A 16,263-nucleotide genomic window follows, 5' to 3' on the forward strand; every position below is an offset into this window, starting at 1 on the left:
GTTCCTTTAAAAAAGCCAATTAACATTTGATGATAAATGTGTATTCGACGTCTTGATTATTTTAATTCAAAATAAACATATTCGTCGCCAACAATCTCCCCCTCGTGCGTTGCACCACCCTTAATTTGGCGACGCTGTAGGCACCAATAACTTCTTCAACTCGTTTTTCGCAGTACACCGCCTTTTGTATTGACGTCTATAATTCTTCTACGTCCAGTATTAACGTACGCTATTTTGTAACAGAGTAGCGTATTGCGTTGAATGGTCGAAGTAGCCCATATCCCTCATTAAACGTAGCATTCGCTTGCATTTTGGTATATTATTCCAGCAAGACAATTTTCTCGGTATGTTCTCGTTGGCCCTTTTCACATCGCCTTGTACATGGCGGCTTGTGGCTTGTGTTGAACCTGAGATACACTTGCTTTCCGGTGGTGTACCCAGTCTTTGTTTCATTCGCCAATTCCATTTCCAACGAGATGAATGTTGGGAGTCATGCGACGATCTCCTTGGTAGAGACGATATTTTATCATCCTTTCTATCGAATGCCGTTTTCATTTGCTTTGTCCGTTTTTTCTTAATTTTCTTCCTGCTATTATAGCTTGTACTATGTTCATCGGACGAATTTAACATAACTCCATTTTTGTTTCTTATTATGAGGCGTTCACTTCTTCCGTCCGTTAATCGCTTGTGCGGAGTCTTCACAAGCGCCATACTTTTTTCAATGTTAATACATGACGATTTCTTTTTTATGGACGTTTTGTTACGCTTATTTTCATCACAGCTTTTCCATTGCTGCGTATCTTCTCTCAAAGCGTAGTTTGTACCTCTATTCATAACTTCGCATGTAATCGCCTTCACACCCGAAGTTGTAAATTCCGAGCGGGGGCGATCTTCTTGCTCAAAATCAGTCGGAGAGTGTGCTCGGCTAGTTACAACGCTCGAAGCACAACAACTTTCGTTACTCACGACTGCCAAATCTTCTGATAATATCTGCGGACATCGCTGAATTTCTTGTATTGATGTGCAGTCATTGATTATATTTTCTTCCGGTAGGTATACGTCACATCGCTGGTCCAATGTTTCAAACTTTGTATATCGCAGCGATGTGCATTCATTGACTATCTCTTCTACCGGTAGACGTATCTGACATCGTTGGGCTTCATATGGTTCCCGTATCTTTAGCAGCGATGCGCAGTCATTATAATTATGTTCTTCTGAGTCCTCCTCTGTTGTGTCCTCGCTCTCGCATTCTGCCAGCTCTAACTGTATGCGAGCCAATTTTAATTCAGCCGCGGCTAATTTTACTCTAGCCGATAGCTCGCGGCTTTTCCTCGAGGAACTCGTGGACTCAGTACAGCTATGCCTCACCGATACAGCGGCTGTAGTTACACCGTGTATCGATGCAGTCGATGGGCTCATAATAGCTGTATTTTGTACGGCTGCCACAGACATCGCCGTACCATGATTATGTGCTTCTTCCTTCGTAGCAGCTTGTGTATCTCTCGATATCGTCGACAAACAGACATCTCTCGGACATATGTTGCATGCAACAGTCGCGCGCCTTGTAGAGAGCGGCGATGGGGTCCGACGAGACGCGTTCTTCAAACAAAATCTTGGAGTCGACGCCATTTCTTCTTTTTCTACTCCCTTGTAGATCGGCCGTAATATACGGCCTTTAAATCCGGCTCGAAGGACCAGCTGTTTCGGCTGCTTGAAGCTAGGTAGCACCCGTGAAGGCACTACCTACTCGCTGCCTGGGACAAGCTCCCAATTGGGTGACCGGTGATAATAAGATAAAGTAAGGGACCTCGTTTTGCACCTTGCGGCACGCAACTCGGACCTCACTTTGCGCCGGTAACACCGATCCAGGACCCTCAAAAGAGTAGCCAATTTTGCTACGACCAAAAACGCAGGAAAATCGCCCAAGAGAAACACTTTAAATTAAATTGTGTAATTCTTCGGGGTCAGTCAAAACGCGTGCGTGTGGTCTCGGTAGAAGCTGTGATGCGACTGGTGTTGCGCCGAACGGCGCTCTATTTATAAGCGCGCTAAGCAGGTAGCGCTTGGACCCCCGCATGTTTCGACTGACCCTTTAGACATATCTTTAATTGAAAATAATACAAAATAGTTACAAAAGACATTAAAAGTACAAATAGAACACAACATAACATCGACAATTATAACCTATGCATAAGACTATTTTAACACACATTAAAATACAAATAATTTATATTACACACATTCTACATTATGTTATTTAACATAAACATAGGTTAAACATAAATATCAAGACAGACAGCTTAGACATAAAAATACACACGTCATTTACAGACTACAATCAATCTAAGATGTATGAATTATTAAAATTGTTTCCATAAATGTTGTGTTCAAAAATTATATAGACATGTATGGGGAGTGGGATGCTACTTCGACATTAAAAAACATAAAAAATCAATTCACGCGAAAGTACATTCTGGTAAATAACCTATCCAAGAAATGATAACAATAATATATAGGTTATAAACAATTAACATTAAACTTACATTATAGTGGCGATGTACCTTAAAATCTATACATATGACATACACGAGTTATTTACACTGACTCTAACTGGGGATAAAACTGTGGCGACACTCACTTATTTCACATACTAATTTCACTATATTAATTAATATCGAATATCACTATTTTAAATATTTATTATTTACTTGAATTCCTTCTTGGCATCTGGTCCCACGGTTCTTGCACATCTTGCAAGTCATTATAGAAATTAGGTGCAATAAACTTAAAACATTTTATGACTCCCTCGCCGTGGCCGTCTTTTGCATCTATTGTCAAATTTCAAGAAACGTTGAATTTTGTTATTGTTTAATATTTTTAAATGCAAAAATTCCTTCCTCTAATGTCTGCCATAAAATGGCCAATCTGCAGCTCTATTGTCTTTAAGGAATGCACATTTCGTTTCTCGTATTTTAAAATTATCTTTACTGCTTTACTACAAAAAATTCCTTTTGATGCCCGTTCCTTTAAAAAAGCCAATTAACATTTGATGATAAATGTGTATTCGACGTCTTGATTATTTTAATTCAAAATAAACATATTCGTCGCCAACACCGGTGTCATCTCATTCGTGATGACACCGGATTCTTACAATAATACTCACGGAGAAGTGAGAAAGATGTGTCAGAAGTGCAATGGAGGTCAGTGGTTTCTGTCTACCCTTCTGGATTACGGGCGTGAGTTATGTTCTTGTAATACTGATGAGTGTATAGGAAGTTTTGATACAATATGTAGATTATTCGGTTTTCTTGTTATTTTTTGTAAAACACTTTGTAATATAAACAATATGTTGCAGGTGTGCCGGTGGTACGTGGACTACTGCCCCGTATGCTGCTACTCTGGAGGAACAGCTTCCCACGCTCCGCTAAGGAACTGGAGTCAGAGAAGGCTAGGGGAGATGCATTCACTTGGCAGGTAATGGACTCCTCATATATTATGAACTAGCTGTCGCCCGCGTCTCCAACCATGCAGAATTAAAAAAAATTAGTAGTCTATGTGTTCTTCCACATTTCGATATCTATGCCAAATTTAACTGAGGTCCGTTAAGCTGTACTGGAGATACCTTCTAACAAACATCCATCCATTCATACATCCAAATATTCGCATTTATAATATTAGTAAGAAGTATAGTAACGATTTGGGTAGACATATTTTTTTATTATTATTGAAAATATTACAGGATAATATAAAAATATTATATACTATGTCCCTTAGAAATAATGTAGCTACGTAATGGTGAAAGCATTTCTAAAATTAATCCAGTAGTTGGAGTTTACCTGTTACAAACATACAAAAACTTTGCTCCTTATATATACTTACTCTGTTTTTACTTAGGTGACATTAGAAGGTCGTGCAGGCGCATTGTCAGCACTCCACAGTCTGCTTATACACTGTCCTTCGTTAGTACACAACGATGACACCGCCAAACGTCTCACTCAGCCCATAGATGGCGCCATAGCTGTTCTTACCAAGTAAGTCAATTATTTTTTACACAAACTTGTATGTAATTTCTTCTTGACTAGCTGTAGCCCACGATTCCGTCTGCGCGGTATTAAATTTAACTTAGTAGTCTATGTGTTTTTCCGGACTATGTTCTACATCTATGCCAAATTTCAACGATATCCATACAGCTGTTTTCGAGATATCTTCAAACAAACATCCATCCATCCATCCAAACATTCGATTTACTTAATAGATATAAATAAGTAACATATCTAGAATATTTTGCTTTTTTTCGTTGTAAATATAATAACACTTAAAATACACTTTTTTCTTGTCAGTGTGAGCACAGTGGTACGTAACTACGGCGGGGCTCTGAAAGCTCCGGCAGCGTTACTGCGTCTCCGACTGTACCAGGCGTGCGGTGCGCTGGGCGGGGCCGGCGCGCCCGCAGCGCCACTGTTGCGCCTGCTCGCCGCTGAGCTGGCGGGCTCGGCCGATCCTAGCGGCGCTAATGTTGCTACTGGTAAGAATAAGTTTTGCTGTATACATCAATCAGCTCATTATGCGTCCCCATTGAAGGACCTCGGAAACTACCCTAAGTTAGAGGTGACTAGGTCAAAGTCAATGCTGGCCCAGTGCGGGTTGACTTCACACATATCTTTGAAATTTTTCTCAGATATGTGCAGCATCACGATGTTTCCCTTCACCGTAAGAACGTCGGATAAATGTACATATGTAAATTGAAAAATTTGGATTCGAACCTAGAACGTTCAGATTACAAGTTAAGTGCTGAAACCCTTCAGCCACCGACGCTCTTTTGCTTTTTTAGACTAGCATAATTCAAGCATATAATTCAGCAAATGAATTTTTTATCTTTATAAGCATAGAATAAGATGTTTTTTTTAGGTATTCTGAGGAATGCAATGCACCCCCGAGATACTATATTGCTGGGTGAAGAGGGTTGGATCTATGAAACTGATCATGCTGAAATTGAAGAACAGGTAAATACTTGTGAACTGAACTACATATAGATTGATTGAGTGAATGAACAATACTGTTGAGTTATTTAACCAAATATAAAGAATTCAACTGAGTGAATGAACTAAGTATATCGAGTTACTGAACGAAGTATGCTGAGTTACTGTACAAGGTAAGGGCGAATGAACGAAGTAATATCGTGACCATATTTGGGGAGGTCATACGGCTGAAGAGAAAGAGAGAAAGAGAGGGACAGAGAGAAAAAGAGAGGGAGAGAGAGAAAAAGAGAGGGAGAGAGAGAGAGAAAGAGAGGGACAGAGAGAAAAAGAGAGGGAGAGAGAGAGAGAGAGAACGAAGTATACTGAATGTATGTATTTCCAGCTGATCTCACCGCTGAGTGCGAGCGGGTCAGGCGCGTTGGAGCACGACCCGTGCTGCTTGTACCGCGGCGCTGCTGGCGCGCAGCCGCTGGGCGTGGCCGTCATTGACGCCTCCGTACTGCTCTTCCCGCAAATATTCTCCAGAGCAGCCAACAAGCACAGGTCAGTGAACGAAATACTCTCGAAAGCTTTTACTTAAAAGAGTAATATAAAATGTCAAACTTCATCGAGATCAATTGTGGCGTTCTGGAGAAATCTTCTAACAAACATCCATCCAAACATTCGCATTTATAACATTAGTAAGATCATGTCTTTTCTATGTTGTGTCATCTAGACAGCAGATGCTGGAGCACTTCGCGGAGTGCATCAAGATGTCGAAGGGTGCTCGTCAGGAGGCGATTCAGATCAACGTATACACAGCGCTGCTGCTCGCTCTCCGCGCTCTCGCTGATACCAAGACATCGCTGGGACAGGAACCTGTGAAAAATGTTGCTGTAGAACTTATCATTGTATGTATAGTTACAAAGATCTTTTACTATAATTTCAATGTTCGGGACTTTCCTAGTTGACTTATACCGTCCAAATTGATGAAATAATCAAGGACGGCGGTCCTAAGAGTATATGAAACCGTTATGTATGTGTATATGGATATAAAAGAAACGAGAGAGGGTATATCAGTAGCGCGCCCTAAGTCCGTGGTGTCTGTCTACCTCTTGCATACTGGCGTGAGTTATTTTGATGTCTTTTATGACTAAATACAGTAATAATATAGTTATGGATGAATTATCATATCCGGCTCGAAGGACCTTCTGCTATTTAAAATTCTGAAAATGACCTGATTTGTATGATTTCTTATTTAATATTGTATATTTTCCAGAATGGTCTATCATCAAACAGCGTGACAGTGCGTGCGGCGGCGGCGTCGTGTGCGGGCAGACTGTGCGGCTGCGTGACGGACTCAGACTCGCAGGCGTTGAGCGAGCGTGTGGTCGCGTTAGCTCGTACTGCGCCAAGTCGTACTGTGCGCGCTGCAGCAGCTGCTGCTGTGGGCGCGGTGCAGCGGGCGAGGGGCGCAGCTTCCAGTGCAGCGGCACTGCCAGTGTTGCGTGCGCTTGCGCAGGATACAGCTGCTGTTGAATTACAAGTGAGTTTTGCTGGTTTTTTTTTTTAATTTATTGTCAATACAATTTTACAATAAAACTATTACATATTAGCTGTCGCCCGCGACTCCGTCCGCTTGGAATGAAAAAAAAAACTTAATTAGTTCCCTGCAATTATTCGAATTTGTCTCACCTTTTAAACCTTTAAACCTCCGTGGTTTGTCACAAGTGTTAAAGTGATCGTCCTGTATATGTGAGGTTATAGCTTGCGCTTACTGTTTTTTTTTTTTAATTAGTAAGTCTCCTGTGTATTCTATTAATAAGACAATTGTGGAGAGTATTTTTTAATCTTCGAAGAAATTACAGTTTTTTCATTTCTTATTATTTGTGTTTCAGGTGTGGTCATTGCATGCACTCTCTGTACTTGTAGACGCATCAGGTCCAATGTTCCGCGGCCACGTGGAGTCTACCCTCAACTTGGCGCTGAAGCTGCTGTTCAGCTCGCCACCATACCAGGAGGATCTGCACCGTGCTATCGGTCGTCTGCTCTCCGCTCTTATTACAGTCGTCGGCCCTGAGTTGCAAGGTATTAATTTTAGGTTGCAATGATAATTTTATAACTAAACAACAACGATGGCTATGACCATAATGATAACATTAAGTAATGCTAAAGAGTTATGTGAAATAATTGTTTTCCTGGGGGCACAGCAATGCCCCTGCCAAGTCAAGAAAAAAAAGCGGCACAGCGGTATCATCCTTGTCTAAAAACAATTCAGACCATTTTCGACCTCCTATTTCTTCATTGTGGACTATCTATACTAATAAACAGGACAGATTTGATTGTTTGTTTGTATTGAATATGCTCTGAGACTTATGAATCGATTTAATTTTTTTATGTTATATTGAATATTCGAAAGCTATACTATCCTCGGGTGATATTGGCTATATTTATTACTAGTTTTTTTTTTTAATTCCGCGCATACGAGGACGTGGGTAACAGCTAGTCAGAAAATTTTGGAATGTAAGAATATTAGCATAAGAGTTTGGTCTAGAAGAAATGTTTGATAATGACTTGTTTATTAGCTGGCGGTGGCGCAGTGAGCCGGTTTATCTGCGCGTGCGCAGCGCTGCAGGAGTGCGGCGGCGGGGGCGCGCGCGCTGAGAGCATCGGCTGTCTGCAGCAGCTACAGATGTTCTCACCACGCAGCATCAATCTGCATCTCTTAGTCCCTCAGCTATGCGTCAGTATATTATAATTGAGGATTATTGTATAGGTCATACATGTCATGAAATTTACTATTTTACTAATATTATAAATGCGAAAAATTTAGATGGATGGATGTTTGTTAAAAGGTATCTCCATAACGGCTGTATGGATCTTGGTGATTTGGCATAGATGTAGAACATAGTCTGGAAGAACATATAGGCTACTAATTAAGTTTTTTTTTTAATACCGCGCGGACAGAATCGCGGGCAAAAGCTAGTAAGTCATATTTGGATGTATGGATGTATATTAACATGCAACATACGGATGTAACAAATATAGATTACAGTATAGAATAGCGCATAGATTATTCTTTAATTTCACCCAAAGTAACGGATTACAGTCTAATTCATATGTCAGTCACTAAAATATGAAAATAATTTGTAGCGGGATTTATCAAGCTCTGAGTTGGCAGTGCGGCGAGCTGCGCTATGCTGCTTACGTCAGCTCTCACAGAAAGAAGCGGCCGAGGTGTGCCGCTATGCGCTACTAGCGAAGGACCATGTACCAGCCAAACCCTACTGTGGTAAGTAAAAACAGATACTCAAACTATTTATCCTTATCTTCTTCGAGGTTGCAGTCTTTTCAGACTGGTCGTGGTCATCTAGTATCAGTGACATGCTTCACCAGGCGCCGCCACTCCTACCTAGTCGCTGCCTTTGTAATACATTGGTGTAGGAGGACATCTACAGCCGCTCTGATTTGGTCAGTCCATCTCATGGCGATCTTCCCTGTGGTCTGGTGCTGTCCACTTCCCCCTTTTTCACTTTAATATTTTGTCATGAAGCAAACAGCAACAACAAACAACAACAAACAGCAAAATTCACGTCTTGGTGAATTACTCAGCTGGATTCGCATTCGAAAGATGCATTAAACACGAGTTTATTATTATTCGATGCTGACTCCGGACTTTTAATTTAAAGAATTGTATATATTACTTTGGTGATCAATATCAATAATATGATAAATTGTATATAAATTTGTGTAGGTGTAACAATAACCAGTAGCGGACTACCGGGCGCGTTGTTCGCGTACTTAGACACGGAGCGTGACAGTGCGGCGCAGTCTCACGCACGTGACACGCTCGCCTGCTGCCTGCTGGCGGCGGCGGGCGCGCGCAGACTGCACGACTGGCTGCAGCTCGCCAAGCGAGTGCTTACCTTACGACTGGGTATGTTACGTTGCTATACAATTTGGTACATAGTACTGTATCTGTTTACACTATTCCAGTCCAGCAGAGGAAAAAACTGTCCAAAACGCAGCTGTTGCTGCTTTACACCTGGGAAAGTAAAAAATACCGAAATGCGACATAGTATGGATTTACATTATACCAAGAAGGAATCCAGTGCTGAGTACGATTGCTGGATTGGAATAGTGCAAACTGGAGATTAATACAGGACTTGGTACGTCAATTTCGAACGTTACGTTACGCATGTTCGTGCCCCGACCCTGCATACCTGTACCCACGTCCGATAACTAAAATTGTGTTTTGCTTCTATTAATATTTGTGAGACGCTATGAAATTTAGATGACTTTGTAACATATTTTATTCGTAACATTTTGAAATTTTCTAGAGGACAACACAAACCAAGAGACAGATTTTGACGGCGAAGGCGATGACGATCAAGTTGAATTCCATGCAGAGTCGGAGCAGTCAACCCATCCTGCTATACAGCCTAGATGGTCCACTAAGGTATTAATAACCCTGTCTTATTTATTTCTTAAATTGAAAATTACTTATTTACTTATACACAAAAACTTCTATAACTTGAATTTCTAAGTGGTATTTATTCGTTTTATTTCAGGTGTTCGCAATGGAATGCATTCAAAAAATGATGGGTGCATGCGAGGCGACTGGCGATAGCGCGCATTTCGATCTCGTCAAAGCTAAAGAGAAACTGCAAAATGATCCTAACGGTATATCTCTTATAATCATAAAATTTACAATACTAATTGTGACTTTCATAATATAAAATAGCTCTATATAAAACATACTCCTGGTCATTATCTTTGTCAAAATAGAGATAATAATATGTTTTAAACGGTGATTTTGATCTCAGAAGCCCGCAATGAATGCTATATTTCGAATGAAAATATGCTTGATGTAAAAATCACATTTTTCCTAACGTAATTTTTCATATTTGTGTCCAGGTGACTATTTATCCCTGCACGTGTCAGACTTGGTGCGTATGGCATTCGTGGGTGCGACAGGCGAGTCTGACGCGCTGCGGCTGGCCGGGCTGCGCACGCTGCAGACCATCATACAGCTGTTCGCGCGCGCACCAGAGCCAGACTTCCCAGGACATCTGCTTCTCGAGCAGTATCAGGCTCAGGTAAGATAGAAAAAGGATTTATTAGATATATGAAGTCGTTGTCGCTTATTGTGTGACGTGTCGTGACTTTGATTGAGGTTACGTCGGTGTGATTGACGTGGCGTCATTGGATGTATGACGTGTGTTACTATTTAACGTCATGATTCTTAGTGTATGATGTGTTGTGACTGAGATTGACGTGACGTATCGTATATTTGACGTGACGTTGTACAGGTGGGGGCGGCGGTGCGGCCGGCGTTCGCACGAGACACAGCTTCGCACGTGACGGCGGCTGCGTGCGATCTGTGCTCCGCATGGCTTGGCTGCGGTGTCGCTAGGGATATTGATGATCTGCGCAGGTACAGCTCTTTGACTATAATTTGGTTGGCTCTTTGACTACATCACTTAACATTAGAAATGTTGACAAGTTAGTGAAATCACTACTGTTTTTTTTAAATACAAACCTAACACTTTCAGTGTCCACATACAACTTATCAAAATGCAAGTTCATTAACTTTAATACAATAAAATCTAAGCGGCATTTAATGTGTTAAAGTATAAATTATGAGAAAAAAACATGACATACATTTTTATTTTTATTTCAATTTCAGAGTTCACCAACTCCTTGTATCCAGTTTGGATAAATTGAACAAGAAAGGGAACACGACGCTTATATACAATGAGAGTATGGCTACACTTGAGAAGTTATCTATATTAAAGGCCTGGGCTGAGGTAGGTCTATTGTAGTTTGTCTCACCTACGTTATTTAAAAAGAGACAGCGCTTATATGGGATTTTTATAGCGTTGTCTCTTTCGCACACTGCTATATAGAGCTGTGACAACCGAGTATGTTACTTTGATGTTACCATTAAAAAAAAAATTGTTTTAGAGTTGAAAGTAAAATGTGTCAGTATTTCTTTGGTTGAAGTGTAAATAATGGCGCATTACGTAATTTCAATCCACAGAGACCTTCAAAACACAATCTAACACGAATGTTTGCGACACGCCTTCGCAATTAGACCTTAACGCTTGTACCAAACCAATGAGGTTTATTTAGCGTTAAATATATGTTTATTTGTATTCAAAATTGTATTGTTAAATAAATAATAAAAAATCATTGACAAAATGTCAAAATTTGTATTAAATATCTTAGTGTACTTTATGTCCGGTAGGGGCGCTGTACAAATGTTAATACAATTATCTATGATGTTGTACTCTTACGAGCTCCGTACAAGAAGTACTAAAAATTTCTTACAAGCACTAAATATGTAATTTTCAGGTGTATATAGTGGCTATGGTGAGCAACGACAGCGCGCCGGGCAGCTACGTGCGTCAGCTCGACACCAAGCCCTTCAATAACAGGGCAGAACTCGCCAAGTGGCGGAACAAGGTAACAACATTGAATCTTACACATTGGTAATGACAGAAATCTTCAAGTATCTACCCTCTTGGTATGGAGAGGGGAGATTTTAGAATACACTGCCTTCTGTGGGAAGATCAGGTTATGTACCCATTAAAACCCACTAAAACTCCCTCGGTACCCAAACTCGAGTGAAATAAAAGTGTTCCGGGATCGGTAGAAAGACAGGGTTTTTGAGAGATTTCTACTTATAATCGAAAATGCAAAGAAAAATATTATAATCACATTTTAATACTTTTCAACTACACGAAAGCACTGTTTTGATTACTTTGCCTACTACTCTTGCAGGTGTTACAGAACAACAATCAAATAGACAACGCGACTCAAGAAGAAGATGACGAGGAGTACGGAGAATTCGAGTCGAAAGGAGAAAGTCTATTAAAGCTCGTGGAACCTGAGTTGGAGAGTTTGGGAGAGAATTGGCTGGCGGCGTTGAAAGACCACGCTCTGTTGAGTTTACCGCCAGGTACGAGGATAATTTTATTTTTATTTATTAGAGTACGTACAAAAATGCGTACGCATGCGTCCGTGCGTACGTGTGTTTGTGCATATAAAATAACATATATTGAATTTTAAATGGCTCTATTCATATTAAATCTACACTAATCTCTAAAAGGCAATTAGACAAACATATTAATCGTAATAACATCTTTTTACCTAATTGACTATGGTTTATACGTTAGTTACATTGTAACCTCTTGTAGAGTAACTAAGAAAAATCGTGGGTTTCTGAGCTCAACATCTCTATTTAAAGGATATTATCTCTGTCATGCCAGAGATAGTGACAGGGATGTCTACATAGTTCATACAGAGATATTGGTATCAGAAACCCACGATAAATTGATTATGACAAGTTAGGTGTCATTCTATTCGTATTCCATCACTGAGTGTCATAAGGGATCATTAAAGTTGTATATTTCAGAGTTCGCATCGCAGCTGCCACATGGAGGCGGGGCGTTTTACTCCGCGGAGACTGCGGAGGCGTCGCGTGCGCATTACGTACGCGCCTGGCCTTCACTGCTGTACGCAGCCGCTCTACGATACAATGCCAACTTCAGAGATATACCACCAGCTAAAACTGATGATAATCGTTAGTATAGTAGAACCAGAAATATAAAAAACCTCTTAATATTGCAGAAAAATATGGAACTACTTTTTTGGATGCATTGAAAAGTTATGTAATGTAAAAGATTGTAGCCCCCAGGCTTAAGTTGGCTTGGCTTGGCTATATACTCGTTTATAAAAATATATATGGGGTTAATATAAGGGAAATAGCCCTGACATAACTTGGAGTATGAAGATTGAAGAAAATTTGTCAAAAACCTTACTATTAATTATTTTTTTATTTTATTTCAGAAAATACTGACAGTACTATGGATAACAGATCGACTAAGACGGAAAATGGCAATTTTGAATTCTTCGAACCAGTTGATGAGAGATTCCATCTACTCTTTGGTAATTTTTTTAATAACATCGCGTGTCATATCGCATAATGTCAGGTGTCAGTTGTCATAGATTAATCTAACCATCGGGGTTAGACAAAATGCTTCGCTTATAAGCGATTCCATAACGAACTTCAATAACTTTCGATAAGTCACGTGATTATGCGTCAGTTTCATACATTTTTGGAATTGGTTACAAAATCGCTTCGAGAAGAATGTACTTTGTCTAGCCCCGTATTCATTTATTCTCCATCTTGACAATGTTTTTTCTACTTTCAATGGAAACCAGATAATGTAACTTTATTGTAGGTATATGTATGGAGGCGTTATGTGCGCAGCGTGACATGAATAACAACGATATAGTTAGCGTGTTGCTGGCTCTCGTCACGTTACTGGACGCGCCTGAGAACAGAGCACGTTTATTAAAGGATAGGTGAGAAAATAGCTTAATATTTAGCTGATTATTATTAATTTCATAAACCAAATTACAAGGTTTTGAAATTTCGGGAGAACATTTTTTTTTAATGTATACGATTTTTCATATTGTCATTTTAGATCCGACAAAGCTAATATCCTTCTAATCGCAAGTTTAGGATATATAAAAAAAGTTTATTACATTATAGGCTACTAGTGAAGTGTTTTTTTTTACTCCGCCCGGACGGAGTCGCGGCTTACAGCTAGTGATAAATAAAGAAATATATAACATTTTTCATAATATTTCCAGGGCTTTAGCAATAGAGTTGTGTCAGATCATCCACCGCACGGGGCTGACTCAGGAGAGCATAGAGGCGCTGTTGCTGGCGGCTGATGTGCTGCAGCTCGTCATAGAGGGCGCTAAGGAGCAGCTGCATGCTAATATGCAGGCTAAGATCAAAGGTATCACGAAATAAGCTAAGTTTTTAAGCTAAAGTAACAAGTTAAGCGTATATGTGTGTGTGTGTTTGTTTTAGCTTAAATAAGTGTTTATATTAATGCAAAAATCGTAACTTTACAAAAAAAAAATAGTTTTTTTAATTCCATAGCTCATAATCCAGCATATTAAACAACAAAAAACTAAAACACTTAAGTTTTTTTTAGTTGTATAATAAGAAATTATATTGGAATAAATACGCCTTCCTTTAACATATTGAATTATACGAAAAAAAACAACAAAAAAAATCCTTACGATATTAACTAACAAGCCCATTGAAATTATTTTTTTTTTATTTTAGAATTAGCGCCCAATGCATCTGAAGGGAACATACCACAATCAGTACTGGAAGTTGTCCATACTCTCGGCGAGGGGGGTCCTACTGGTGATCTGCCCCCCACCAAGTCGGTCGTGTTTGCATGTCTGGAGGCGTGCGTGTGCCTTCTAGTGCGGAGACTGCCCGCCCTCAGCCCTCTCAAGCAGGAGGGCAAGGTCGGAGTCATCGGAGTGCCTAAAGGGCTGGGAGTACATGGTGATACTTTGTTGGTGAAGAGTTTAGCTGCGATGTCGGAATTGACCTCACTGACAAGTCCACAAGGTAATGTAAGAGAGGTTTTCTATGTAAAAAAAAATGTTATCGTTGTTCACTACAGTGAAAACTATTCTTTATATTAATCTAGCAGATCCAACGACTTCGTTCTTGCGAAGATAAAAAATCTAGTAATAAATATTGTCTATGTCAACCGGGGATAGTGTAGCTTCCCAACTATGTAAGAATTTTTCAAATCGGTTCAGTAGTTTCGGAGCCCAATGCAAATAATCATCTTTATATATATAATTCTTCTGTGAGTGTGTATGTCATTGAACTTCTCTCAAACGACTGGACCGATTTTGATGAAATTTTTTGTATGTGTTCAAGGGGATCTGGGAATGGTTTAGATTCACAATTTTGTCCGCTGGACAATGTTTTTTTAAATTATTTTTTAATTTATTAGTAGTTGTTGATTTTGGAATGTTTTACATTGGATCCGACAGACGGCGCTACCATCGCGGTGTCAAATTGTCGGACAACGTCTGTCGGGTCCGCTAGTATCTTTATAAAATTAGTATAAATAACTAGAACAGTCGGTGTTTAGGAAAGAAAAGTACACATTTTTTTAATGAACAAATCAACGCTTGACAATCCTAAATTATACTAAATTATGTGACCATAAATTGAAATTGTTTGTTTTTATGTACGTACGTATTTTGTACGTACAATCGCATAATCGATAGGAACGCTCCTTTTCTATTACGATAGTTAAATTTCTTAACCAACGATTACATTTTCCAGGTGCATTATCTCTCCTGCCAACGATTCTCTACCTAGCTACAGAAGTACTGAAGGAGAGTAAGGGAGAGCCGGTGGTGTCTGAGGCGGGCATTCTATTGCTGCAGCAGTGCGCGGAGTGCAAACGTGCAGCCCTACTGCCCGATACGAAGGAGAGACATGCGCAGCTGCTGCAGAGTGCGCTAGCGAAGCTAGTGGAGAGCGTCAAGACCGGTATGTCTTGAACTTGTGTTATATAATACCTAGTTTTGTTAGGAAGATCAAGTATACTGGTCAGATAAGGTTCGGTCCCGTGTAGACAGTCCAGTGTTTTTACAGCATCAACTATTTGAAATGTGTTTCCCGTTGCTCCGATCGCTTTACCGATTAATCGGCCCAAAAAATTTCCCATTAAATATAACAACTTCACAGAAGACAGGTAAAGGTAAAGTATGTCCCTTTGTAAGAGATCGAAAAAATCCTTCTCAGTCTACCCCTTCTTTATCCATTTCATAGTTGCAGCAATATTTAATAAAGTCGTGTGTACAGAGGCGGCCGAGCAGCGCATGGAGGCTATCACAGGTGCGCGCGGCATGGCGGCGGTGCTGGGCCGCGCTGCCCCCGCCCCCGCACTGCACTACCCCTGCATCAACCACTTCCGACAGTGCCTCGACACACGGGACAACGATGTATGTACTTACGTCATTATCAAAATTACTAATAACTAGTTGCAAAGATTAATATACTATAGAAATAATAATAGCAACATCCATAATAACAGCAGAGTGGACAGGGGTTGTGAGTGCCGCACAACCATTTCGCCTCGCAAGAGACAAGGGATGATATGGAGAACTGATCGCCAACCTTCGTTAGTTGGAGACGCATCTCAAGAAGAAGAATTAGTGATGCTAATTAAAATACTAATTAGTGATACTGATGAACTTCCAGACTATGTTCCACATCTATACGTAGCCGTTCTTGAAATACCTTCTAACAGACATCCATTCATCTAAACATTTGCTTTTATAATATTAGATTGATTTAAATATGTTGGTAATCTGTCAGGCGTTTGCTGCATGTTGCGGCGTGCTGCGCGGTGTGTGGGGTGGTGGTGGGGGTGGGGGTGGGGGCAGCAGTGCAGTGTCG

The 16,263-nt window shown here is 40.2% G+C and overlaps 1 protein-coding gene across 1 annotated transcript in view; it reads left to right on the plus strand.

The window, feature by feature from the left end:
- LOC106116501 (HEAT repeat-containing protein 5B) overlaps positions 1 to 16,263 on the plus strand; it is a 26,696-nt gene that overhangs the window by 7,813 nt on the left and 2,620 nt on the right. Inside the window, exons 13-38 of the mRNA XM_013310369.1 lie at positions 3,356 to 3,474; positions 3,895 to 4,031; positions 4,341 to 4,525; positions 4,909 to 5,003; positions 5,362 to 5,522; positions 5,695 to 5,869; positions 6,238 to 6,504; positions 6,857 to 7,046; positions 7,544 to 7,701; positions 8,112 to 8,250; positions 8,713 to 8,895; positions 9,299 to 9,417; positions 9,530 to 9,641; positions 9,876 to 10,057; positions 10,271 to 10,395; positions 10,648 to 10,768; positions 11,316 to 11,426; positions 11,745 to 11,922; positions 12,379 to 12,546; positions 12,813 to 12,911; positions 13,208 to 13,331; positions 13,623 to 13,774; positions 14,110 to 14,406; positions 15,142 to 15,351; positions 15,667 to 15,806; positions 16,183 to 16,240. Coding sequence (XP_013165823.1) covers positions 3,356 to 3,474; positions 3,895 to 4,031; positions 4,341 to 4,525; positions 4,909 to 5,003; positions 5,362 to 5,522; positions 5,695 to 5,869; positions 6,238 to 6,504; positions 6,857 to 7,046; positions 7,544 to 7,701; positions 8,112 to 8,250; positions 8,713 to 8,895; positions 9,299 to 9,417; positions 9,530 to 9,641; positions 9,876 to 10,057; positions 10,271 to 10,395; positions 10,648 to 10,768; positions 11,316 to 11,426; positions 11,745 to 11,922; positions 12,379 to 12,546; positions 12,813 to 12,911; positions 13,208 to 13,331; positions 13,623 to 13,774; positions 14,110 to 14,406; positions 15,142 to 15,351; positions 15,667 to 15,806; positions 16,183 to 16,240 — 4,005 coding nt within the window. The remainder of the gene's footprint in view (positions 1 to 3,355; positions 3,475 to 3,894; positions 4,032 to 4,340; positions 4,526 to 4,908; positions 5,004 to 5,361; positions 5,523 to 5,694; positions 5,870 to 6,237; positions 6,505 to 6,856; positions 7,047 to 7,543; positions 7,702 to 8,111; positions 8,251 to 8,712; positions 8,896 to 9,298; positions 9,418 to 9,529; positions 9,642 to 9,875; positions 10,058 to 10,270; positions 10,396 to 10,647; positions 10,769 to 11,315; positions 11,427 to 11,744; positions 11,923 to 12,378; positions 12,547 to 12,812; positions 12,912 to 13,207; positions 13,332 to 13,622; positions 13,775 to 14,109; positions 14,407 to 15,141; positions 15,352 to 15,666; positions 15,807 to 16,182; positions 16,241 to 16,263) is intronic.

Source organism: Papilio xuthus, unplaced genomic scaffold (genome assembly GCF_000836235.2).
Source record: "Papilio xuthus unplaced genomic scaffold, Pxut_1.1 DF827714.1, whole genome shotgun sequence".
Lineage (NCBI taxonomy): Eukaryota > Metazoa > Arthropoda > Insecta > Lepidoptera > Papilionidae > Papilio > Papilio xuthus.